The 24,435-nt window shown below is 25.9% G+C and overlaps 6 protein-coding genes and 1 pseudogene across 8 annotated transcripts; 3 read left to right on the forward strand and 4 right to left on the reverse strand.

Annotated features, from left to right (window-relative positions):
* Positions 1-337: 337 nt before the first annotated feature.
* On the reverse strand, positions 338-977 carry LOC132930554 (dual specificity protein phosphatase 19). The gene has a single exon (XM_060996488.1). It carries the CDS (start codon positions 975-977, stop codon positions 366-368), a length of 612 nt encoding a protein of 203 aa, XP_060852471.1. The 3' UTR covers positions 338-365.
* Positions 805-5,286, reverse strand: LOC132930553 (tRNA pseudouridine synthase-like 1). Of its 2 annotated transcripts, none has more exons than XM_060996486.1 (7): positions 5,096-5,286; positions 4,341-4,469; positions 3,346-3,474; positions 2,823-2,993; positions 2,632-2,736; positions 1,846-1,975; positions 805-1,311 (listed from the first exon to the last, which is right to left on the reverse strand). In XM_060996486.1, the coding sequence occupies exons 1-7, from the start codon at positions 5,146-5,148 to the stop codon at positions 949-951; spliced, it is 1,080 nt and encodes a 359-aa protein (XP_060852469.1). In that variant the 5' UTR covers positions 5,149-5,286; the 3' UTR covers positions 805-948. The 2 variants fall into 2 exon arrangements, with proteins under 2 accessions (XP_060852469.1, XP_060852470.1); XM_060996487.1 differs by having other exon boundaries at positions 5,081-5,283.
* Positions 5,287-5,964: 678 nt separating this feature from the next.
* LOC132928696 (uncharacterized) lies at positions 5,965-7,993 on the reverse strand. Its single transcript, XM_060993543.1, has one exon. It carries the CDS (start codon positions 7,918-7,920, stop codon positions 5,965-5,967), a length of 1,956 nt encoding a protein of 651 aa, XP_060849526.1. The 5' UTR covers positions 7,921-7,993.
* A 1,687-nt stretch (positions 7,994-9,680) lies between these two features.
* On the forward strand, positions 9,681-12,665 carry LOC132930118 (tubulin-specific chaperone C-like). Of its 2 annotated transcripts, XM_060995798.1 has the most exons (3): positions 9,681-9,815; positions 9,891-10,122; positions 10,891-12,665. In XM_060995798.1, exon 3 carries the CDS (start codon positions 11,029-11,031, stop codon positions 11,932-11,934), a length of 906 nt encoding a protein of 301 aa, XP_060851781.1. In that variant the 5' UTR covers positions 9,681-9,815; positions 9,891-10,122; positions 10,891-11,028; the 3' UTR covers positions 11,935-12,665. The 2 variants fall into 2 exon arrangements, with proteins under 2 accessions (XP_060851781.1, XP_060851782.1); XM_060995799.1 differs by lacking the exon at positions 9,681-9,815 and having other exon boundaries at positions 9,822-10,122.
* A 1,363-nt stretch (positions 12,666-14,028) lies between these two features.
* Positions 14,029-18,115, forward strand: LOC132928189 (tubulin-specific chaperone C-like). Its single transcript, XM_060992667.1, has 2 exons — positions 14,029-14,369; positions 16,141-18,115. The coding sequence occupies exon 2, from the start codon at positions 16,309-16,311 to the stop codon at positions 17,257-17,259; it is 951 nt and encodes a 316-aa protein (XP_060848650.1). The 5' UTR covers positions 14,029-14,369; positions 16,141-16,308; the 3' UTR covers positions 17,260-18,115.
* Positions 18,116-19,709: 1,594 nt separating this feature from the next.
* On the reverse strand, positions 19,710-20,924 carry LOC132928190 (3-ketoacyl-CoA thiolase, mitochondrial-like; annotated as a pseudogene).
* Positions 20,925-21,240: 316 nt separating this feature from the next.
* On the forward strand, positions 21,241-24,110 carry LOC132928188 (tubulin-specific chaperone C-like). Its single transcript, XM_060992666.1, has one exon. It carries the CDS (start codon positions 22,525-22,527, stop codon positions 23,500-23,502), a length of 978 nt encoding a protein of 325 aa, XP_060848649.1. The 5' UTR covers positions 21,241-22,524; the 3' UTR covers positions 23,503-24,110.
* Positions 24,111-24,435: the final 325 nt, after the last annotated feature.

The following is a 24,435-nucleotide window of genomic DNA, read 5'->3' on the forward strand; positions in this document are numbered from 1 at the left end:
ATATAGTTGTAGTGTGTATGTGTTCACTGGAAAACGTTTAATATTTTAAATCTCCAGAAGATCCATATTTTAGCAGGTATAATCTAGAAACCAAAAACTATATTTTAATCTAAGGTCATATAGTTTATATATTTAGTAGTTACTATCGATTAGAAATATTAACAATAGCTACTATTCATAACAAATGATAATATATCATGATTCATAAAATGTACCCATATAAATTAAGAATAAAATATCTGTGAACCGTGTAGTGACAAAAGGTTATTCTGGAGACAATTACACTTTATGTATTGTAGCTACAATTATGGGAATTGTAAATAAATTCACGCCAATATTAAATTATAAACATATATATTTTAAATTTACAGATACAAATTATTTTTTAAATAATTATCATAATCTTTTAATTGAGAAAGAAAACCAGCATTAGGATTAATAGTTAATCTTGTTTCTTTAACAAGTTTAAAAGCATGTTCAAAATCAACTTTTAAATGCTTCATAACATATGCTATAACAATGGTTGGTGAACGAGATATACCAGCATTACAATGAATAAATATTCGACGACTCTGTAAACGAATGTTTTCAATGTATAAAAAACATTCATCAAAAATACTATTCATATTAAATGATGGTAAATCATAGGCTTCAATAAATTTGTACATAAAATTATTATATTTGGGTACTGTAACACCAATACTCAATATATCAGTAATTTGTAATGTATTTAAAATATTTGGGTCACAAGCAATATCTTGTGAGCCAAAATATAGAAATTCAAACACATGACCAGCATTAAGATCTGGATTTGAATCAACAATAAAACCATAAGTTTGTTCGTTCAACAAGCATTGTTTTTTAAAACCATCTGCTAATTTTATTTCTTTAAAAATAAGACCACTTTCTGTAATTACTTTTGTTTCAACACTTTTTAAACTATTTTTTTTACTTTTTAATTGATTTAAGAAACTCATGATTTTTAATCTTTTCAATTGATTTGGTAGTACGAGCTTCAAGAGCAATTCTTCGATTTTCTATTCGTTGTTTCACTATTTCTTTTTTTAAATCTAAAGACATTTCCTCAGGACTTTCATTTTGAACTGGTTCTTCCAATTTATTGTGTTCTATTGGTAAAGTTAAGTCTTTTTCATCATATCCAATGTCGTATAAATATAAGCCATGGCTTGGTGCTGTTGATACTTTTGTATTCCAACTATTAATTGATGGATTATCAAACATGTATTTAACATCATCGTATGTAATTAATTTTTGTGCAACTTTAATAAGCACACCAACAGTACGTCTAATCTATAAAACAAAAACAACAGTTTAGTTGAGATATCATGATAACATGTCTAATCACTTTAATCACATAATTTGTACAATAATTTCTGAATAATCAAGATGTGTAAGTCTTCATAACTATAAAATCAGAGGCTTGGCAAATTGTTTGTACGTACAAGTGTATTAATGATCAGTAGTTATATTTTAATATTATGAGAAAAACTAAATATGATGCAGCAACAGGCAGCAGATCTCAGAACTTAGTCAGAAATCATAATTTAGTTGTAGATAAATGAAAAAAGTACATGGTACATAAACTTTTTTTAAAATTTTCTAAGAACATAAAGTCTTTAATTTAAGATTATAAGAGCTAGCAGGAAAAATAACTATATTTTATATTAAGTTTGTGTAAATTGAATATTCAGTACTTAAATAATAAATATAATTGTTTATTATAAATTTATTCAATACTACGGCTATTAAATTAGTTAAAAAAATTACTAATGAAAATATCAATTAAAAATAATAATTAAGTGCATGTTAGTCATAAACTCTTACTTGTTTGTAAAGAAATGATTTTGCATCAACATGAATATCCCAATAATTATAGTATTTGTCTATATCTGTCGGGTAAAATGAACGGCCTGGAACTATTTCAATGTTATTCCAAGTGCGTATTGTACTTATACTAGAAAAAAAAAATTTTAATACTAAAGGTGTAATGGTTGTAATGTATAACATGCATAAAATATATTTGTTACATTGCTCAAGATTTAAAATCTAAATTATTAAGTTAATAAATAATAATGCATATAATATTGCATGCAATTTATTCATTATTGTACAATTTAAACGTTATTTTTCTAACATTGAATAAATACTGACAAATCAAATCATAGATGTGTTAAGATTATCGGTAAGAGTGGTAAAATATAAAATATAAATATAAATGAACTACAAACTTATATCACTAAATATCTTGATCTTTGATACACTTAAAATTTAAAATATTATAAATATTAATAGTCCACTCAGTCAATTTTTCAAATAAAAGTGTATTTTAAACCCATGTATATGGTTTAATTTTAATCACCTTTGATTACATTTAATTCAAATTATAAATGCTTAATATTTTATCTTTATTCATGTTAAGAAGGAATTTTGGTAGCGACTATTTTATTTGAGTAGCAGTCAAACACCCGTTAATTGCTTAACCAAGTAGACCATCTGTACGTCTGTCTTGTAGTAATGCCATACCCATGCGCACAAGTAGATTAACTAAGATCTTTTTTCTTTCTTAACGTGAATAGAGTATGTAATTTATAAGATGTTTTAAAAAATTACTCAGTATTTATTCCAGATTTTCCCATGAATGTTTTGAAATCTCTTGTTCCAATAAATAGTGGCAGTACATTCTTCACTGGTTCTACATCAAAATCAGTACTTGTACTGAAATCAGTGAAACAAATATGATTAAACATGCAATATTAATTTCAAATAAAAAGAAATTATTTAAAGATGAATTAATAACTCACTGAATAAAATAACAACGTTTCACTTCTGTAATTGGAATTGGAAACACAAATCTTTCAGTATATAGATCTTTAAATTCTGGTTTGATTACTGCTAATCGATACAAATATTTTCTCCACTTTGCACATGCTCTTGCGTTGAAATCACTGGGAACTATTTGAGCACTAATTAGCCTATAAATTATGAAACATAATATTTTTTTTATATTATTATTACATAGAATTAATACAATAATTTCAATAAATATTGTTATAATTTTTTTTAATATTAAATGCATAGAAATAAAAACTAATCAATATATTACAAATATATTAAATAATTTTTAAAGTACCTACTACAATGGATAGTAAAATGTACAACCTTTAATAGTTGAATCAAAATTTATTAAAAATCTATTTAAGTATCTTAGGTAAGTACTTATTATTAAATAGTTAATATTTTAAATAATTTATAAGTTGAATAATCAGAATTTAATGATTTTAAATAAAAGAAATAATTAATTTATAATCGTAAATTGTAACATACTTAATAGGAACTTCACAGGAGCTTAAGAAGTTATTCACCTGGAATACAAGTTTATTGGGATGACAGGTATATGGTAGTTCTAAATCTAAATGAGCAGATGACTTAAACGAATGAACTCCTTGATCTGTCCTATAAGTAAAATAAAAAACAATTTAATAATAATTAAAAAATTAAAAAATAATTTCAAAAGTCTTGGAGCTGAATATAATATTAAAATAATATTTATGGTAGAACATAATATAAATAACAAAATATTATAGCATGTGTTATAAATTTAATATTTATGTTGTGATTTAGTAAAAATATTATTTAAACATTATGTGAAAAAATTTAAAAATCGAAAACAAAATCAGTCTTGAATAACTGAGTTAAATTAGTTATTGTTGATTATAAGCCATGCAGGCTCCATGCAGGATCCAAGGGGGGGGGCAAAGGGTCATGTCCCCTCTAGACTCTACCACACAGGTAAATTTTAGGATATCTATTTTTAGCAGCCGATAAAATATGATACGCACATGGGATTTCCCTCCCCTCGTAAATATATTCTGGATCTGCGTCTGAAGCTATGATGATGCCATTGATCAAATATTTGCATGACTTATAATTACATTAATATTTTATGACATACAATGTCACTATAATAATATTTAAGTACAATATATTATTTATACTCTAATCAGAATAAGATACCTGGGTGGCCGATTATTGTACATGGGCACGGTAACATTCTGTGTACTGTCCCTACAAACCATTTCAAGTGAGAATTTGCACCATTTGAACTTGACCTGAACACCACCAATGAAAACTGGTTACCACCCGGCTACTTTCTTATTCTGAATAGAGTGTAGTATACAATATATAACTTGTTATAATTTTGCTCCCAAAATAAAAAAAATATACTCTGTAGTCTGTAGTATTATCAATACATCTCTGAAGGAACCTTAATGTTTACAAATTTTAATAATTAATTTATTTATTTTTAAATGTTTACTAACCGGCTTGATAAATGTAATTTTGGAGTATTTAGAGGTTGTAATTGCTTTAAAGCATATTCTAATAATCCTTGTACTGAAGATGGATCATCATTATGTAGCATATCATAAGTCAATTGTCGTTGTACTCCACTAAAAATTTAAACACAATTTAATATATTTTGTACATATATGTTTAAGACTCCAATTAGTATTATACAACCTACATACTTAAAAGTAAACAAATAATAATAATAAAGTTGTTTGCCATTGATGTGCATTGTCCTAAAATTATTAGCAAGATGAAATAAAAATGGTAACATAAATGAAGGGATTCTACAATACATCATATTTTATAAGTGAGATTTCGGTATAGCATTGATACACTAGATTAGTTACATTTTTATTTATTTCAAATATAATATTAACTTACTCTTAAGAAATAAAAATAATATAATTGATAATGCATAAAAATAAATTTAAAAAAATTGATTATTAATTTCTTAAATTGTGCAAATAAAATTTATTCTTACTGAATAACAAGATATCATCAGCACAAAAACTAACAAAACTTTAATAACTGGTTGTATAAAAAAATATTTAAGATATCAATAGGTAGTGAGTTAATGTAGTTCCTTAACATAATTTAGTAACTCATAGTTGATACATTACATTTTTGTAAACCATTAAATAATTGTATTTTTTATGCAACTTGGAATTGAATTTTTAATATTTAAATATTTTAGTTAACAGAAAGTAAGTACCTTTAAATTTCTTACCGAAATCTAGTCCCAATATATGAAAAATATAATAAATATCGGTTTATAGTCATATTTTTAATATGTCAACAGTGAATTGAAAGAAAATAACAAACGCCGGCGTCAACACGTGAAGCAAATAAGCAATGTGCTTAAAATGTTGAATGCTTGGTTGTGATTTGTGAACATTTTATCTTCTACCGAGTACCGACTATGATACTGATATGCAATTGATAATATTATTATTGTTAACTACTGATAAAAATATAAGAACGAGAAGTTCCATTTCCTTTACTACAATGCTGTAAATTGCAATGTAATCATTTGCTTAGAAAAATCTTATATCATATTATCGTAATATTTGTAATATTATACAAAAAATCAATTACCTAATGAAATAACCGAATAACTATAATGAGCTGTCTATACAGGAGATGAGGCCGGTGGGGGCGTCAGAAAACATATGAATTTAATTATTAAATAGTAATGCTAGAAAAAGTCTAATTATTTTCAACACAAATATAATTATTAAAGCATGTTCAATGTAAATGTAGGTAATAAGTATACTGTATAGTAATAACCAATAAGTCATAAATCATAATATTATATTCTGTTTTAATAAATTCATGATATTTTATTAACAAGTTTATCAGTTAAGTTAATCTTTATAAATTATAACAATATTAATATAAACTTATATATAATGTGTAATTAAAGCACTAAACTTATTATTATAATTAGTAAGTATTTGAAAAAAAAATAACATATTTTAATTGTATGACGTTACAAAATATGAATAAGTAGGTACTTATGTATAATTTTACAAAATTAAATAACTTTACCACCTGATACTATATATAGATGTATATAAGTACATACAACAACTCAGCTTAAAGCTCGTTGTAAATTAAAATATTTTTATTTCCCGTGTATTTTTGAGCAAATTGGATTCCTTGACATCCGTCTAAACAAAAAGCCAAGTCTTTCGTTTGAAGATTTTTTTTTTTACAAAATGTTTCTAACAAAGTAATATCTATGTTTTTATGTCTGTATTTAATAAAAGTCCATATCTTTGATACACCATACTTCACGGATACTATCATATTTTCTGAATATTGTTCGTCATTGTTAAGTTTATAAGCTTTTTGTATAGGCTCCACTTCTAAGTATCCTATCACCTTAAAGCTAGGTAATACCGCTAAATATGTAGAATATTTATATGATTGAATTGTATTTGAAATGCCATATTCTAAGCACACAAAATCATCCACATCTTTGATTGATTTTTTTATGTTTTCGTTATTATAATGGTTTTCACATAACATTAAAATCCTAAAGAATAAATCATTTTGTTTAATGTTAACAGTGTCATCGTCTGATATATTACCATTAAAACGTAATTTATAAATATTTTGATGCAAAATATCGTGAAAAGATTCGCTCCAATAAAGAGGAATATCAGATATAGTAATTCCGCAAGCACAAAGTTTTTTTACAAGTTTAGGTTTTAATGTTGATAAAAATACTGGAACTAAAGCTCCATTTGGTAACTCTACCATATAGTTATCTTTACCTGTATCATATTCTAGACCAATATCTTCAACAGTCTCATTTGTTTTCACACAGTTCTTTATTTTTTTTTTATCAGATTTTTTAATTCGCAAAATATCTGATGTACTTCCTAATGTTTTTACATGTGAACGTTTTGATTTACTTCGTTTTGTATTTCTTATTTTAGTATCACTGGTGTTTTTAGTTTTTAATTTACTAGAACGATTACAGTGGTTGCAAACTGGTCCAGAGATAACACTTTCTTCAATTGAGAATTGAGAATTTGATCTTTGTTTAGAAAATGATTTTGTTTCATTACTATTGGAATCTTTGTTGTTTTTAAGTTCTGGTTTAAATATTTCAATTTCATCAACAGTTTTAATTTGTTCAACTTCTGTAGCCTCGTTTTCGATTAAATCTGGTACATTTATAATATCGCTTGATGATTGCTGTGTTAGCTCATTACTAATGTCTAAACTTATGTTTAATGGCGTTTTTATTTGTATAATTGAATTATCTGTACCTGGTGTAGGATCAAATTGGTTTTTTAAATCACTATTATCTTCCCTAACGAATAATATATCAGACAGACTACAATCTGATAATAGTTGATCCAAGTTTAATTCATTATTAGTATAAACATCTTTCTGTTGAAAGTTAACAGAATCAGTTTTTATTTGGCTAAAATCAAAATCGGTTATATCTGATGAAATTGATGATTCTAAATCGTTACTAATATTTTCGGCTATGTTAGTGATATTAATCGATGTTGGTCGTTTCTTACTTGTTAAATTCGAATAAATTTCATTTTGTTTCGACTCCTTGCTGATAGATGAAGTATTAACTTCTTTATTTTTTGATATAGATCTTAAATATTTTATATCAGGAAAATCAGAATCAGAAGAAGATTCAAAGGCGTTTGCAAATTCTTTATTTAAATCAATTGAATTACGGTATGCGGTATTTTTATTCTTAAAACCATCATGTTTTTTTTTCTTGTAATTTGGCACGTTTTTTAAATTAGATAAATTATATTTATCCTCCAATGGGTTTAATGTGTATGATAAAGAGCTAGAATCAGATTCGTATATTGGTTTTTTTCTTTTAAGTTTTTTAAAATATCGTAATGAGTTGTTTGTAGTTTGGCGTGATAAGCTTGATGGAAGTTCTGTATTAAAGGTTTTTTTAAAATCTATTTTAGCAGAATCAAGTTTTATATTACTTCTAATTTCATTTTCTGAATCTGAATTAGTAGATAAATTATAGGAAGTAGACGATTTTGAAACAGAGGTCATTTTGGTTCTTTATACGTTTGAGTTTCTAAATTTTTAAGTTTTGGTTGATACTAGCCACTATGTATGTGTTATTTTGAAAATTTGATTGTTATTGTATTTTTATAAATTTCTGAAACAATATAAACTAAAATAATTAAATATCCATTTTTGGAAATATACCTATATATATATATATATATAGTATATACATATACAGTTGGTTAGTAGGTACTAGGTAGGTATGTAGTTTAATTAAATGTAAACATAAATATCGATAAAAAAATTATTCGTCGGGTAAAATTCAGTTTCGTTGAAAATTATTGTGTAAAAATTCCAAATTAATAGTTATTTGATTGTAATCTAGATACAATTGATTTTGAGTAAGTTAAAACATTTTATTTTTTGAAATGATTAAAGTTTTATAACAGTACTTACTACCTAGTTATTTAAGATGAACTATCAGTATCAGACATTCAGACGTCCGGACACAACAAGAAATAGATTAACTCAAGGGAAGTTAGAAATTAAAGTGATATTTTCTACTAATTACCTATTTGTAATACGTTATGGGCTTATGACTAATAATAATTAATGATTAGCCATTTATAATAATATTAGTATACTATAAATATTTTATTAAATATATTTTTCGAGGTATTCAGGTATTTATATATTATAACTTAAACGATAGTACAGGTACGTATTTATTGATTATTTATTTATGTTATTTGTAGATGGCTCAAGGTTAAAACTAGACCCTATAATAGACATAAATACAATATTAAATTAAATAAGTAATGTACCTACCTAGACATCTAATGGATATGTATTCCATATCTTAGGCTTTTTTTCTTTTTTGTAAATAAATATAAATGTGTTCATCAATGAGTTATTATATATTATTTTGAATCAATGTATTAAAACTCTATAGCTGAAACCAATAAACTAAATGTACTTAATAACATTGTGACTACTTTTTTTTAAATGAATTAAACAATAATATTAATTCAATAAACACGGCACATATGAAAAATAAATCAGATTCTTATGATATCTGTGAAAAGTACGTTTTTGAGATTTTAATTTCACAAAGAAAATATAAATAAATAGTTGATTACCTACTGATTTGGCAGGTATTCAGTATAATGTATTATAATTTATATTATGTTAAATAATATATTATATATAGCTCAAAAAGCCATAGAAGTGACTTTTAATTAACGTGGACTGCGATGAAACGTAATAATATTACGATAGTATATTTAATTGTTTGGACGAAGAAAGAAAAAAGACCACGATTTTTGGACTTAAAATTCAATTATTTTGTAGCTAAATTGCTGATCGATATTGTTCTGTAAATTACATAAATATAAAAATTAAATCATAATTACTTATTATTACGGTATTACAGTAAACATTCAAACAGTAAACCACTAAGCGGTCTAGGCCGCAGGTATTGAATGAGTATGACATGATTAGGTATGTGATATAAATGGGCATTTGTTATTTATATAATATAATATATATTAATTATTAAGATATAGCCGATATAGGTAGGACGTAGGTACTATTAATTTTATTTAACTTTATTTTTCAAATTAATAATTTCTTATAATAACGTCAAAAGAATAAAAAAATATTTACACCAATAATATTTATTATTTATAAATTAATTTTTTTTTTTATTTTCAATACTATTTTAGTATTTTACAGTTTAAAATGTTTAAAATAATATTGTATATTTGTATATGTAGGTAGGTAAACCTGAAATGTGAAGGTAGGCTTTATCACAAAGACATAGAACAATATTATTATTATTTTGGTATTATCAAAAAGAGTTACTAAAATACCAAGGATTATTTTTACTCGCTAAAATACCATTGTGCTAACACAAATACATTATAAAAACGTAGAAGGTAGAAATTACCAAATAACTGTTTACCTTTGGAGTCATGACGACAAACAATTCTCTAAAATAATATATTTTACAGATTACAGAATCACAGTTAATGTCAGTAATCTCTTTTCGACGCCTTAAATGGTGCAGCATCTTCAGCCGGCGTGACTAGGAAGTTTTCTTTGTTATCGTCCCACACTCCCACGCTTTTGCGCCCATAACCCATCAAGACGTCCCACAGGGGACAGGGCACATTCAAAAGTTGGTAGACGGCGTTTACGAATTGTATGATGCTCACTAAGAAGACGATCAATGCTGTAAATATTGTAAGTTCATTACCATTTTTAAATCATTTAAACAGTAAAAATAGTAAAATAGAATATAGTTGGGTGGTTTTTTTGGTCAAATAGTTGTTATAATTTTGTTTGTAGATATATATATATATATTATATTTGTATGTACATCTATCATAACTACAGCAACACATAAAGTGCTTAATTCTATTGATTTCTTTTGTTATATACTACATAATATAATATCTATATTCTTTAATATAAAATATACACGTATACTGTATATACAGTAGAAATTGGTTATAACGATGTCCAAAGGCCAGTGAATTTATCTCGTTGTATAGGTATGTCGTTGTAACCGGTCAATACGAGTGCTAATACAATAAAAAAATTATTTTATCCTACTTGTATATATATATAATGTGTATAGATGGTGACTTGTAATAACTGAACATTTCTACTTTAACGGGCACCCCTTTTTTTAGTCATTTTTTTGGGGGACTTTGTCATATTTTTGACGAAAAAAATGATGGTGAAATCAGAATTTGGGGCACAAACTTACTTTCAAAGTAACTAATAATAATTTGTAATGTGTAAATGTGAAAATAATTTTTAAAAAGAAATATTTGATGATCTTGTACTACCTATCAAATATCTCTATGAACGCCTATGTCAGTGATACTCGTTCTAGTGATTTCTACTGTATATTGTTTCATAAGTGTAAACTATAAACTATAAACCAATAATTTATTAATATTTGTTAAATATAAACTTCAAACTAATTAATTAATTTTTTTCCAGGGCCTTTTACTAATCACTATTTTTGTTTGGTCATATGTTGTTGCTGCTGCTCAGATGATTCATGAACAAACATCATCTTGTAATTAACGAATTATCACAAGAGTCCTTTTACCAATTGTTTTGTCGTGTGAACTAAACATGGAACCAGCTGTTGCAGAAGAACCAATTAATCAAAAGTCATCATTTGATTTCACGTTTAAAACAAAATCAAAAGAAATTAATGACATGTTAATCAGTATTGAAAAAAACCAAACTGATAATTTTCATGATATTTTACAAAAAATTAATGAACTTCAAGAGTTTTTAAATGATTCCAAAACATTTCTACCAGCTTATAATATGAAAAAGTGCTCTGATGAAATCAAAGACATTACTAAGCGTTATGAACAATTACATGAAAAATTACAGCCTAAGAAGAAATTTGCTTTTGGTAAACAACCAGCTACATCAGCAGTAGCTAAACCTAAAGCTAAAGCTGAAGACAAATTTGAACCAGTAAATCAATTAAAAGTTTATAAAGAGGACTGTGGATTTAAAAATCGTGCTGATGTAAATAATTTAGTACTCACAGAACACGAATGCAATATGAAAGATGTAGCTTTAGATACATTGACTAATTGCACTGTTCTCATGTGTGGTACACCTAGTACTGTGCGTGCAACATCATTGACAAAGTGTAAGGTATATGTATGTGCACAAACGTCAATTTTTATTGAGAACTGTAAGGATTCGGTATTTATATGTGCATCTCAACAGTTGCGTATTCATGATACATTTGATACTAGTTTTTATATTTACGTTACTAGTAGCGCTATAATAGAAAACTCTAAACAGTTACGATTTGCTCCTCTTTCATTAAACTCTGCACTACTTAAAAAAGCATTTAGAATGGCTAATTTTGATGAATTCAGAAACAATTGGAAAATTGTAAATGATTTTGATTGGTTGTCATCATATGAATCATCACCAAATTGGTATGAAATACCAGAAGAAGAACGCAAACAACCTAGTGAAGAAACTGATGACCTAATAACGGATCAATAGTTGACACATTTGATTTAACACTTTAATAGTTATATTTTTTACTCTATTTAATTTTATTTAATCTACGGATAATTTTTTTTAATAGTTTTAATTTTTTTTTTTTTACTTTAAAAAAAAAACTAAAAGATAAATATATTTTTTACTACTTAAATAAAAACTAAGGGATAGAAAATGTACTGCATTGTAATATTAGGTCTCAAAATATATTACATAAATAAAAATTTACAATATATTTTGGCTGAATTCATAATCACATTGTATTCATTTTTAATTTTGTAAAACTAATTAAACAAAATTACTACATTTTATTTTATTTTTAAATCTATGGGTTATTGTAAAAAATCTAATAACCTGTAAAATTAATAATATGTAAACAACGTAATCGAATCACTATTATATCAGACACAAATATTGTTTATCATTGAAATATTGATATGCTGGTATGACCTATCATGTGTATTGAATAAGTATACATTTGGAATATGGCATGTCTGTTAGAAAATATGAAAAATACATTTACGTACAAAAAACAGCTATAAGGACATTGCGAAATTTACAATTCATGGGAACTCTGGTCTTGGAGAAGAGGAATGGGTACCTAAAGGAGTCGCCGCACGTCTTTTTCATATCAATAATAATCATATATTTTACAGTACTTACATGCCTCACACAGTTGTATTTTTATCTACTAATTTGTGATTTATTAAAATAAAAAATCAATTCAACTTAAATTGACTTAAGTAAATAATTGAATTCCACAACATTTTGGTTGAATAGTATCTGTCTGTATGACATTAATGTATTATTAAATCATTGAAATAAAGTATTATTTTTTTTTTTTTTAATACTTTTGATACTATAAAAATTTCAAGTAGGTATTTACAATGATTCGTTTTTGGTTTACAGCAAAATCAAAAATCGATTTTGTTGAAAAGTGGTTATGCGTAAAAATTCCCGTTTTTCCATTACTTTTTCAAGGTTTTAACTGATGCTGTTGAAAACTACTGGAAATATTTTACTTTTGACCCCCCCTCCCACAAAGTACGAACTTGATTCAATTTCCTTTTCAAAGAGTAAAAAAAAAACACATTATTGTAAAATCAATACATTCATCACTCCGTTCAAAATCTAAAATAAAACTGAAATAGAATTCATTTTGGTTTTTTCTACGTTAGAGTTTCTAAATGTTTAAGTTTTGGTTAGTACTAGCTAGTCTAAGAGTCAAACTACTAGGTATGTGTTATTTTGAAAATTTGATTGTTGATTTTTATAAATTTCTGAAACAATATAAATAACTAAGTAGATATGCATTTTAGCAAATATACCTTTATATATATAGTTAGTTAATAAGTAGGCATGCAGTTTAATTAAATGTAATAGGTACTTGAAAACTTTATAAATATAGAAGTGATTTTTAATTAACGTGTACTGCGATGAAACGTAATAAATAATAATATTACGATATTTTATTGTATTGTTTGGACGAAAAAAGAAAAAAAGACCACGATTTTGGGACTTAAAATTCAATTATTTTGTAGCTAAATCGTTGATCGATATTGTTCTGTAAATAACATAAATATGAAATTATAATTCAAATTAATAAGTATAAAAATTAAATTATAATTATTTATTATTACGGTATTACGGTAAACATTCAAACAGTAAACCACTAAGCGGTCTAGGCCGCAGGTATTGAATGAGTATGACATGATTAGGTATGTGATATAAATGGGCATTTGTTATTTATATAATATAATATATATTAATTATTAAGATATATAAGTAGGTACTATTAATTTATTATACTTTATTTTTCATAAAATTAATAATTTCTTCTAATAACGTTGTCATAAAAATATACAAATAATTTACACATTTAATATTTATTATTATTTATATATTAATTAATTGTTATTTATTTTCAATACTATTTTAGTATTTTACAATTTAAAATGTTTAATTTTATACATAGGTAGCCGGTAGGTAAACCTGTGCCTGAAATGTGAATGTAGGTATTATACTATTATCACAGAACGATATTATTATTTTGGAATTATCAAAAAGAGAGTTAAGTACTAAAATACCACAGTGCTAACACAAATACAAACGTAGAAATTACCAAAATACCAAAACCAAATTACTGTTTAGGTACCTTTGGTGTCATGACGACGAATAATTCTCGAAGAGCATATAATATTATATTTTACAGAACCATGGTTAATGTCAGTAATCTCTTTTCGACGCCTTAAATGGTGCAGCATCTTCAGCCGGTGTGACTAGGCAGTTTTCTTTGTTATCGTCCCAGACTCCCGCGCTTTTGCCGCCCAAAACCCGTCAAGACGTTCCACAGGGGACAGGGCACATTCTACAGTTGGCAGACGGCGTTTACGAATTGTATGGTGCTCATTAAGAAGACGATCAATGCTGTAAATATTGTAAGTTCATTACCATTTTTAAATCATTTAAATAGTAAAATAGAATATAGTTGGATGGTGTTTTTGGTCAAATAGTTGTTATAATTTTGTTTATGGATAAGATGTAGGTATATATATATTATATTTGTATGTACATCTATCATAACTACACATAAAGTGCTTAATTCTATTGATTTCTTTTGTTATATACTACATGACATAATATCTTTATTTTTTAATATAAAATATACACGTATATACAGTAGAAATTGGTTATAACGATGTCCAAAGTGCTAATACAATAAAAAAAATTATTTTATCCTACTTGTATTTAACTAATCGAGATTAATACTGTATCTTAATATATGTATTTAATTTAAAAAGAAAAATCTTATTCATATACATTCCATTTGTACTATATATAATTTTATTTTGTTATACATACCTAATAATATTATCATTGATTATAAATATTGTGTATACTATTTCTTTTGTTCTGATTTTATACAAATTTAATTTCAGAGAATAATGTTAGGATATTTTGTATCGACTGTATAAGAATAGTTTCTTCCAGGTCCTTGTGCTGTGCAGTACACAGTCGTTTTGACATTTTGTCTGAAGTGGCATGGTGTGAAACATAATTTTCTATGTATTCCGGTTCCTTCATTTGATAATTAGGTGCTGAATTCTTTTGCGATTGAACTGTTTTTCTCATTAATTTCTAACTGTTTTATTTTTCCAATTTTTTGTCAAACAAAAACTAATTACATGACAAACTTTGACACACAACTGACGTTACATATGATTTTTATTAATTTGAAAACATCAACATTTGTAGAAAGTATGTTTATATATAAAACAAAAATTACTAAACATAATATTTAACTAATATGTATATTAATAAAATTAAAGATTCAATTTGTATATCAGCAAAATATAATTAGCAAGTTGAAGTAAATTTCTACATAATTGGAAAAAGATAATGACTTGTAATAACTGAACATTTGTTCTTTAGCCGATATCTTATAATCACACTTGTACACTAAGAGTTGTGTCCCTTTTAACTAATAATAATTTGTAATGTGTAAATATGTTAATAATTTTTTCCCCTTGTTTTAAAACAATTTAGTTTAATTCAGATGAAAATAATTTTCATTTTGCCGACTGAAAATCAAATATTGCCGAGTGGGGAAGGGGCGATCGGGTCGTCCCCGAACAATCATTATCTCAAAAAGTACCTATTCACTTTTTTCCAATTTATTTTTTTCAAAATTTCAAATCTATACTGTTCTACAATTATCTAATTGTTTAATAATTTTCACCCTTATATTTATTAGGTAAACCACCATCAACTTTTAATTTTCAAATGGCAATCCATACTAAAAATGTCATAATTTAGTAAGGCTTTTTTACTTATGAATTATCACATTTAAATTTTCATTTTTTGTTAATTTGTTGAAGAGATAGAGCTCCTCAAAGTTGGGTGGTTTTTGTGTGTAAATATGTTATACCTAGTCAGTACCAAAGGCCGCAGCAATTGGAATTTTTGTGCTCCAGCGTAAAAGATAATACATAGATAATAGATATTGATAGACTAATATATTTCATAAGATCTTGTACTACCTATCAAATATCTATATGCACGCCTATGTTAGTGATACTCGTTCTAGTGATTTCTACTGTATATTGTTTCATAAGTGTAAACTATAAAATTTTTCACACTATTTACACTAATAATTTATTAATATTAGTTAAATATAAACTTCAAACTAATTTAATAATTTTTTTCTAGGGCCTTTTACTAATCACTATTTTTGTTTGGTCATATGTTGTTGCTGCTGCTCAGAAGATTCATGAACAAACATCATCTTGTAATTAACGAATTATCACATCTAAAATAGGTATATTTATTTATCTTAAAGAGTCCTTTTGCTAATAATTTTGGTTGTGTGAACTAAACATGGAACCAGATGTTGCAGAAGAACCAATTATACACATGTCATTTTTTGATATATTGTTTCAAACAAAATCAAAAGAAATTAATGACATGTTAATCAGTATTGAATACAACCAAACTGATAATTTTCATGATATTTTACAAAAAATTAATATACTTCAAGAGATTTTAAATGAATCCAAAACATTTCTAACAGCTTCTAATATGAAAAAGTGTTCTGATGAAATCAAAGACATTAATAAGCGTTATGAACAATTGCATGAAAAATTACAGCCTAAGAAGAAATTAGCTTTTGATGAACAACCAACTACATCAGCAGTAGTTGAAGATGAAGACACATTGGGACCAGTAAATCAATTAGAAGTTTTTAAAGAAGACTGTGGAATTAAAAATCGTTCTGATGCATGTAATTTATTGCTCGCGGAAGAAGAATGCTATATGAAAAATGTAGCTTTAGATACATTGACTAATTGCATTGTTGTCATATGTGGTACACCTAGTGCTGTGCGTGCGACATCAGTGAAGGACTGTTATGTATTTGTATGTGCAAAAACGTCGATTTCTATTTTGAACTGTAAGGGTTCAATATTTATATGTGCATCTCAACAGTTGCGTATTTATGATACATTCGATACTAGTTTTTATAATTACGTTAGTGAAAACACTATAATAGAAAACTCTAAACAGTTACGATTTGCTCCTCTTTCGTTAAACAACTCTAAACTACTTACAAAAGTATTTAGAATTGCTAATTTTGATGAATTCAAAAACAATTGGAAAATTGTAAATGATTTAGATTGGTTGTCATCTTGTGAACCATCACCAAATTGGTGTGAAATACCAGAAGAAGAACGCCAACAACCTAATGATGAAACTAAATTATTGCTCTTCTATCCTCGTTATTTGGATAAGAAATACGAATTTTTCGCAAGAATGGCAGGGATTCTGGATTAGTAGTTGACACGTTTGATTTACCATATTAATAGTTATTTTTTTTAATCTACAAATATCTTTTTTAATAGTTTTAATTAATTTTTTTTACTATTTAAAATAAAATCTAAGAGAAAGAAAATGCACTGCATTGTAATATTAGTTTTTAAGATAAATATAAAAAAAAATTAATAACATATTTCCAACTAATTTAAATTTTATTTTATTTACAAACAACTTTTTTTTTAAACTTAATTTTTATTTCTAAATAATTTTAATTATATTTTTTACTACTTAAAATAAAAACTAAGGTATAAAAAATGTACTGCATTGTAATTTTAGGTCTCAAAATATATTACATAAATAAAAATTTACAATATATTTTGGCTGAATTCATAATCACATTGTATTCATTTTTAATTTTGTAAAACTAATTAAACAAAATTACTACATTTTATTTTATTTTTAAATCTATGGGTTATTGTAAAAAATCTAATAACCTGTAAAATTAATTATATGTAAACAACGTAATTGAATCACTATTATATCAGACACAAATATTGTTTATCATTGAAATATTGATATGCTGGTATGACCTATCATGTGTATTGAATAAGTATACATTTGGAATATGGCATGTCTGTTAGAAAATATGAAAAATACATTTACGTACAAAAAACAGCTATAAGGACATTGCGAAATTTACAATTCATGGGAACTCTGGTCTTGGAGAAGAGGAATGGGTACCTAAAGGAGTCGCCGCACGTCTTTTTCATATCAATAATAATCATATATTTTACAGTACTTACATGCCTCACACAGTTGTATTTTTATCTACTAATTTGTGATTTATTAAAATAAAAAATCAATTCAACTTAAATTGACTTAAGTAAATAATTGAATTCCACAACATTTTGGTTCAATAGTATCTGTCTGTATGACATTAATGTATTATTAAATCATTGAAATAAAGTATTATTTTGGGAACTCGCGTCGTATGCTATCTACCTGAACTTTGATCGCGTTATATGTTATCTACCTTTCGGTTGATATCTACTTAATACTTTGTACGGAGACTAATATTGCAGGTGTAACCGTATAATTATAAACATCAATAATACACTCTACAGTCTACACTTTACACATATCATAGCTAGTAGACATATGACTTTTGTAAAAGTGGTGTATGCTTAAATTATTTTCAAATTAAATTATTTTATTAAATTATTTATGTAATTATTTTTTGTTAAATCAAAATGGAACATTTTATTGACTTTTATAGACATGTTATTTACAATGATGAATCTTGCACCAATTTTTTAAAACAATGTGGTGTCTTACCCACTGCTAAAGTATGCCAAAAAGTTAATTCAAAATAAAATATGGCATAAAAACACGTGGTGCCACTAACTTATTGGAACGGCAGTTGATGGAAGAGTGGTGACGTTCACTCAATGCATCAAAGAATCTTTTTGACCAGTTTTTTGAAGACATGAAAAAGAGTTCTTTAATGTAATTAATGTCTAGATGCACAGACGACACCAACAATCTACAAATTGCGGGGTGGAAAATTGTAGATAACATACAACGCCAACACACAATTTTGGTAGATACATTTTTCATGTAGATAGCATACGACGCGAGTTCCTTATTTTGTTTTTTTTTGATACTTACTGAAAAAAATATTCACTGATCACATATTAAAAAAGTAAATATTGTTGCACATGTTTAGTAGATACATTGTTGGTACTTATTTAACATTAGCCATTAGGTATTTTGGTGTTTAAATATAATTTATTGATGCCTCATATTCAGATAGTTCAAAGGTATATAATTAATTTCCTTTTAGTATTAATTGTTATAAATGATCAAATTTACAACAGAATAGGTGCTATAAAATATGATCAGGTTTTTTTTTATTTACTATATTCAACATTTTTTAATTTGAAATAAAATTCTCAAAGTATATTAAATGTTCAATCATTTGAATCAAGAGAGATAATATTCCCAATTACTTATAAAAAGTGGTGGATCTATGATTTTTTTTTTTTTTTTTGGGGGGGGGGGAATATTCTTTTACATTTGTACATATTTTATAAAAACTTATATTAGTATAAATGAATTATATAAGTGCACACATATGAAAAAGTATTAAATTTAAAAATATTGTTTTACGTTACAGTTATTTTTTCACATATCTTATGGGCCACATGGAGGTGCTAGGCCCCTCTGGTCTTTCCTTAAATTCGCTACTGCTTATAAAGCACACATCGCTGCTATATATGACAATGAAGAAAATCGATGAGAAGCATTCACAACTCGATTAAATAAAGCTAAAAATAAATTTTTGAACTTTTACTAATGTGGTCATGTTGAGTATTATAGAAGTTTTTATTTTTTATATACAAAAGTATGACATTTTTGTACATAAAACAATCCCAAAACCAGTCTTATTTAAAATGATAATGCACATGTTATACTTTCTCAACCAAGAGAGCAATACCCTGACCTCCTCCAATACAGGCAGAACCAATTCCATACTTTAGATTTTTACGTCTGAAACAAAAAAAATTTATATATATATATATATATAAGTTTATTAGAAGGTTGGTTGTAAATTATATTACTGTTTAGTTCAGCATTATCATTTAATGCATTAAAATTTAAAAATATTAATATTCTGTTCATCATACCTAGACATGATTTTATTTTTTTATTAAAGAATTAAGGCTTCAACAGCAAAGATTATTAGTCTATAAGATTTTTACATAATGATAATGTTAGCAACATGATTTTCTTGATCAAAATTTTTAAATACGTTATTTTGTTTTCTTTGGCGGTTATCCAATTAATTTAAATTTTTAACAAATTAAAATGTTGAATTTAATTTAATAGGTTTAAAATGTAAATATACATAAAATCTAAGTTAAATTATATAGATTTTATAGTTGGTCTATGAGAGAATTCAACTGTTTTTTTTAATTTTAATTTTTTTTTATTTTAATTGAACCTCATGTTGTTATAAAATAAATAAAATGGATTTTAAACGTAAATTAATTGTACAGTGAAATTAATAATTAATTGGTTATAATACCAAAGTGCAATGTTTATTAAAATGTCTATTTAGTTAATGATTTTTATCAATGATTAATAAGTTTAATTTTAACAGTTTTAACAATGCCCAGCATTAAAAAGTGATCTAATACATTATAAATTACTTCCTAGTTTTAAAGTTCCAATAATAAATGTGGTAAAAGAGTTATTCGGTTACCTGAGTTCATGGACAAGATGACTTGTAATTCTGGCTCCTAATGCTGCCAATGGATGCCAAATTGCAATAGCACCACCATTAACATTAAGTTTTTCAATAGGTATCAAGTTTTAATTCTTTTTGGCAAGCAAGCATTTGAGCTCCAAATGCTTCATTAATCTTAAAAATACATTATTCAATTACAATTTTGAAGGAAACTTTTTGAAATAATAATTTAAGTTACCTCAACTAAATCAATATCATTAAGGGTTTTTCCAGTGAGGCTCAATGATTTTGAAATTGATGGAGCTGGACCAATACCCATTATGCTTGGATCAACACCTATGACTGAGTAACCAACTAATTTTGCCAGCGGAGTCGGAGAATGTTTTTTCAATGCTTCTTCACTAGCTAATATGACAGCTCCTGCACCATCACATATACCCTATTTATTAAATAAATTATGAAAAATACTGGTTACCATAGAATAATAATTAGTCACAATTTTTGTTTACAAGCATTTAAAGTTTAAATGTTTACCAAATATGTCAAAATCGTGAAAATTTGCAAGTAATCTTGGTCGAAAATTTATAAAATGTTTGTGATTTAAATCCAAGGTTAAGAAACCCAATATAAGGTTCTCTATAACTTTTTCTTCAAATTACTGTATAAAAACTCCAGTGTCAATATAGAAAACATTTGATGAGCGTATGAAATTTAATTTTTTACGAAATCGCGTAAAATAACGATATATCCTAAAACGATTTAATATATTTGTTGTTATAAAAAAAATATGTTGTAGAAACTTGATACTTTCATCAGTAGTTGAGATAAATAAGTTACAATTTAAATATAGATAATAATATTAATATAATACAAATATAATATATATGATATATCCTAGACTGACAAATCATCTCCATTCTGAATCGTTTTTCGTAGGTACATAATAATACCAGTCATTGCATTCAAATTTAACACATCCATTATAGTGACCTACTCTTCAGTCTTCACCACTACTAGCTCTACTATACAGCAGACCCACTTGCCCACCCTTTTTAATTTCTTTATTACCTAATATTTCAATTTTTAGTTTCAGTTAAATTTGAAGTAAAAAAAATACTAAAAATATCTTATTTAATATTTTTAATTCATATTAGAATATTGAGTTTAAATAATATTAAGATTTTAAGTTTATTTAATTTTTCTCCCCTTTTTTTAAAACAATTAGTTTAATTCAGATGAAAATAATTTTCACTTTTCCGACTGAAAATCAAATATTGCCGAGTGGGGAAGGGGCGATCGGGTCGTCCCCGAACAATCATTATCTCAAAAAGTACCTATTCACTTTTTTCTAATTTATTTTTTTCAAAATTTCAAATCTATACTGTTCTACAATTATCTAATTGTTTAATAATTTTCACCCTTATATTTATTAGGTAAACCACCAGCAACTTTTAATTTTCAAATGGCAATCCATACTAAAAATGTCATAATTTAGTAAGGCTTTTTTACTTATGAATTATCACATTTAAATTTTCATTTTTCGTTAATTCGTTGACGAGATAGAGCCCCTCAAAGTTGGGTGGTTTTTGTGTGTAAATATGTTATACCTAGTCAGTACCAAAGGCCGCAGCAATTGGGATTTTTGTGTTCCAGCGTAAAAGATAATACATACTACAAAGATAATAGATAGTGATAGACTAATATATTTCATACGATCTTGTACTACCTATCAAATATCTAAATGCACGCCTATGTCAGTGATACTCGTTCTAGTGATTTCTACTGTATATTGTTTCATAAGTGTAAACTATAAATTTTTTCACACTATTTACACTAATAATTTATTAATATTAGTTAAATATAAACTTCAAACTAATAAATTAATTTTTTTCCAGGGCCTTTTACTAATCACTATTTTTGTTTGATTATGTGTTGTTGCTGCTGCTCAGATGATTCATGAACAAACATTATCTTGTAATTAACGAATTATCACAAGAGTCCTTTTACCAATTGTTTTGTCGTGTGAACTAAACATGGAACAAGCTGTTGCAGAAGAACCAATTAATCAAAAGTCATCATTTGATTTCACGTTTAAAACAAAATCAAAAGAAATTAATGACATGTTAATCAGTATTGAAAACAACCAAACTGATAATTTTCATGATATTTTACAAAAAATTAATGTACTTCAAAAGATTTTAAATGATTCCAAAACATTTCTACCAGCTTATCATATGAAAAAGTGTTCTGATGAAATCAAAGACATTACTAAGCGTTATGAACAATTGCATGTAAAATTACAGCCTAAGAAGAAATTAGCTTTTGATGAAAAACCAACTACATCAGCAGTAGTTAAAGATGAAGACAAATTTGGACCAGTAAATCAACTTAAAGTTTATAAAGAAGACTGTGGATTTAAAAATCGTTCTGATGAAATGAATTTAATGCTAACGGAACAAGAATGTTATATGAAAAATGTAGCTTTAGATACATTGACTAATTGTCTTGTTGTCATATGTGGTACACCTCGTACTGTGCGTGCGACATCATTGACAGACTGTTATGTTTATGTATGTGCAAAAACGTCGATTTTTATTGAGAACTGTAAGGGTTTGATATTTATGTGTGCATCTCAACAGTTGCATATACACGATACTTTCAATACTAGTTTTTATATTTACGTTAGTAAAAACACTATAATAAAAAACTCTAAACAGTTACGATTTGCTCCTCTTTCATTAAAATCTGCACTACTTAAAAAAGCATTTAGAATGGCTAATTTTGATGAATTCAGAAACAAATGGAAAATTGTAAATGATTTAGATTGGTTGTCATCTTGTGAACCATCACCAAATTGGTGTGAAATACCAGAAGAAGAACGCCAACAACCTAAAGAAGAAACTAAGTTATTGCTCATCTATCCTCATTTGTTGAATATGGAAGGCGGATTATACCCAAGATTATACAATGATTGTGGACTAGTAGTTGACACGTTTGATTTACCATATTAATAGTTATTTTTTTTTATCTACAGATATCTTTTTTAATAGTTTTAATTAATTTTTTTTACTATTTAAAATAAAATCTAAGAGAAAGAAAATGCACTGCATTGTAATATTAGTTTTTAAGATAAATATAAAAAAAAATTAACAACATATTTCCAACTAATTTAAATTTTATTTTATTTACAAACAACTTTTTTTTTAAACTTAATTTTTATTTCTAAATAATTTTAATTATATTTTTTACTACTTAAAATAAAAACTAAGGGATAGAAAATGTACTGCATTGTAATATTAGGTTTTAAGATATATATAAATAAAAATTTACAATATATTTCGGCTGAATTCATAATCACATTGTATTCATTTTTAATTTTGTAAAACTAATTAAACAAAATTACTACATTTTATTTTATTTTTAAATCTATGGGTTATTGTTAAAAATCTAATAACCTGTAAAATTAATAATATGTAAACAATGTAATCGAATCACTATTATATAAGACACAAATATTGTTTATCATTGAAATATTGATATGCTGGTATGACCTATCATGTGTATTGGCATGTGTCTGTATGACATTAATATATTATTAAATCATTGAAATAAAGTATTATTTTGTTTTTTTTTTTGATACTTACTGAAAAAAATATTCACTGACCACATATTAAAAAAGTAAATATTGTTGCAAATGTTTAGTAGATACATTGTTGGTACTTATTTAACATTAGCCATTAGGTATTTTGGTGTTTAAATATAATTTATTGATGCCTCATATTCAGAAAGTTCAAAGGTATATAATTAATTTCCTTCTAGTTTGAATTGTTGTAAATGATCAAATTTACAACAGAATAGGTGCTATAAAATATGATCAGGATTTTTTTTATTTACTATATTCAACATTTTTTAATTTGAAATAAAATACACAAAGTATATTCAAT

Source organism: Rhopalosiphum padi, chromosome 4 (genome assembly GCF_020882245.1).
Source record: "Rhopalosiphum padi isolate XX-2018 chromosome 4, ASM2088224v1, whole genome shotgun sequence".
Taxonomy (NCBI): Eukaryota; Metazoa; Arthropoda; class Insecta; order Hemiptera; family Aphididae; genus Rhopalosiphum; species Rhopalosiphum padi.

Excerpts from the sequence above, each read along its gene's own strand:
- LOC132930554 (XM_060996488.1), bottom strand. The coding sequence starts at position 977 with ATGAGTTTCTTAAATCAATTAAAAAGTAAAAAAAATAGTTTAAAAAGT.
- LOC132930553 (XM_060996486.1), bottom strand. The coding sequence starts at position 5,148 with ATGACTATAAACCGATATTTATTATATTTTTCATATATTGGGACTAGA. Across the intron at positions 2,994-3,345 it reads TCCTGTGAAGTTCCTATTAA|GCTAATTAGTGCTCAAATAG; the intron begins GTATGTTACAAT and ends CATAATTTATAG. Across the intron at positions 2,737-2,822 it reads AAACGTTGTTATTTTATTCA|TACAAGTACTGATTTTGATG; the intron begins GTGAGTTATTAA and ends CACTGATTTCAG.
- LOC132928696 (XM_060993543.1), bottom strand. The coding sequence starts at position 7,920 with ATGACCTCTGTTTCAAAATCGTCTACTTCCTATAATTTATCTACTAAT.
- LOC132930118 (XM_060995798.1), top strand. The coding sequence starts at position 11,029 with ATGGAACCAGCTGTTGCAGAAGAACCAATTAATCAAAAGTCATCATTT.
- LOC132928189 (XM_060992667.1), top strand. The coding sequence starts at position 16,309 with ATGGAACCAGATGTTGCAGAAGAACCAATTATACACATGTCATTTTTT.
- LOC132928188 (XM_060992666.1), top strand. The coding sequence starts at position 22,525 with ATGGAACAAGCTGTTGCAGAAGAACCAATTAATCAAAAGTCATCATTT.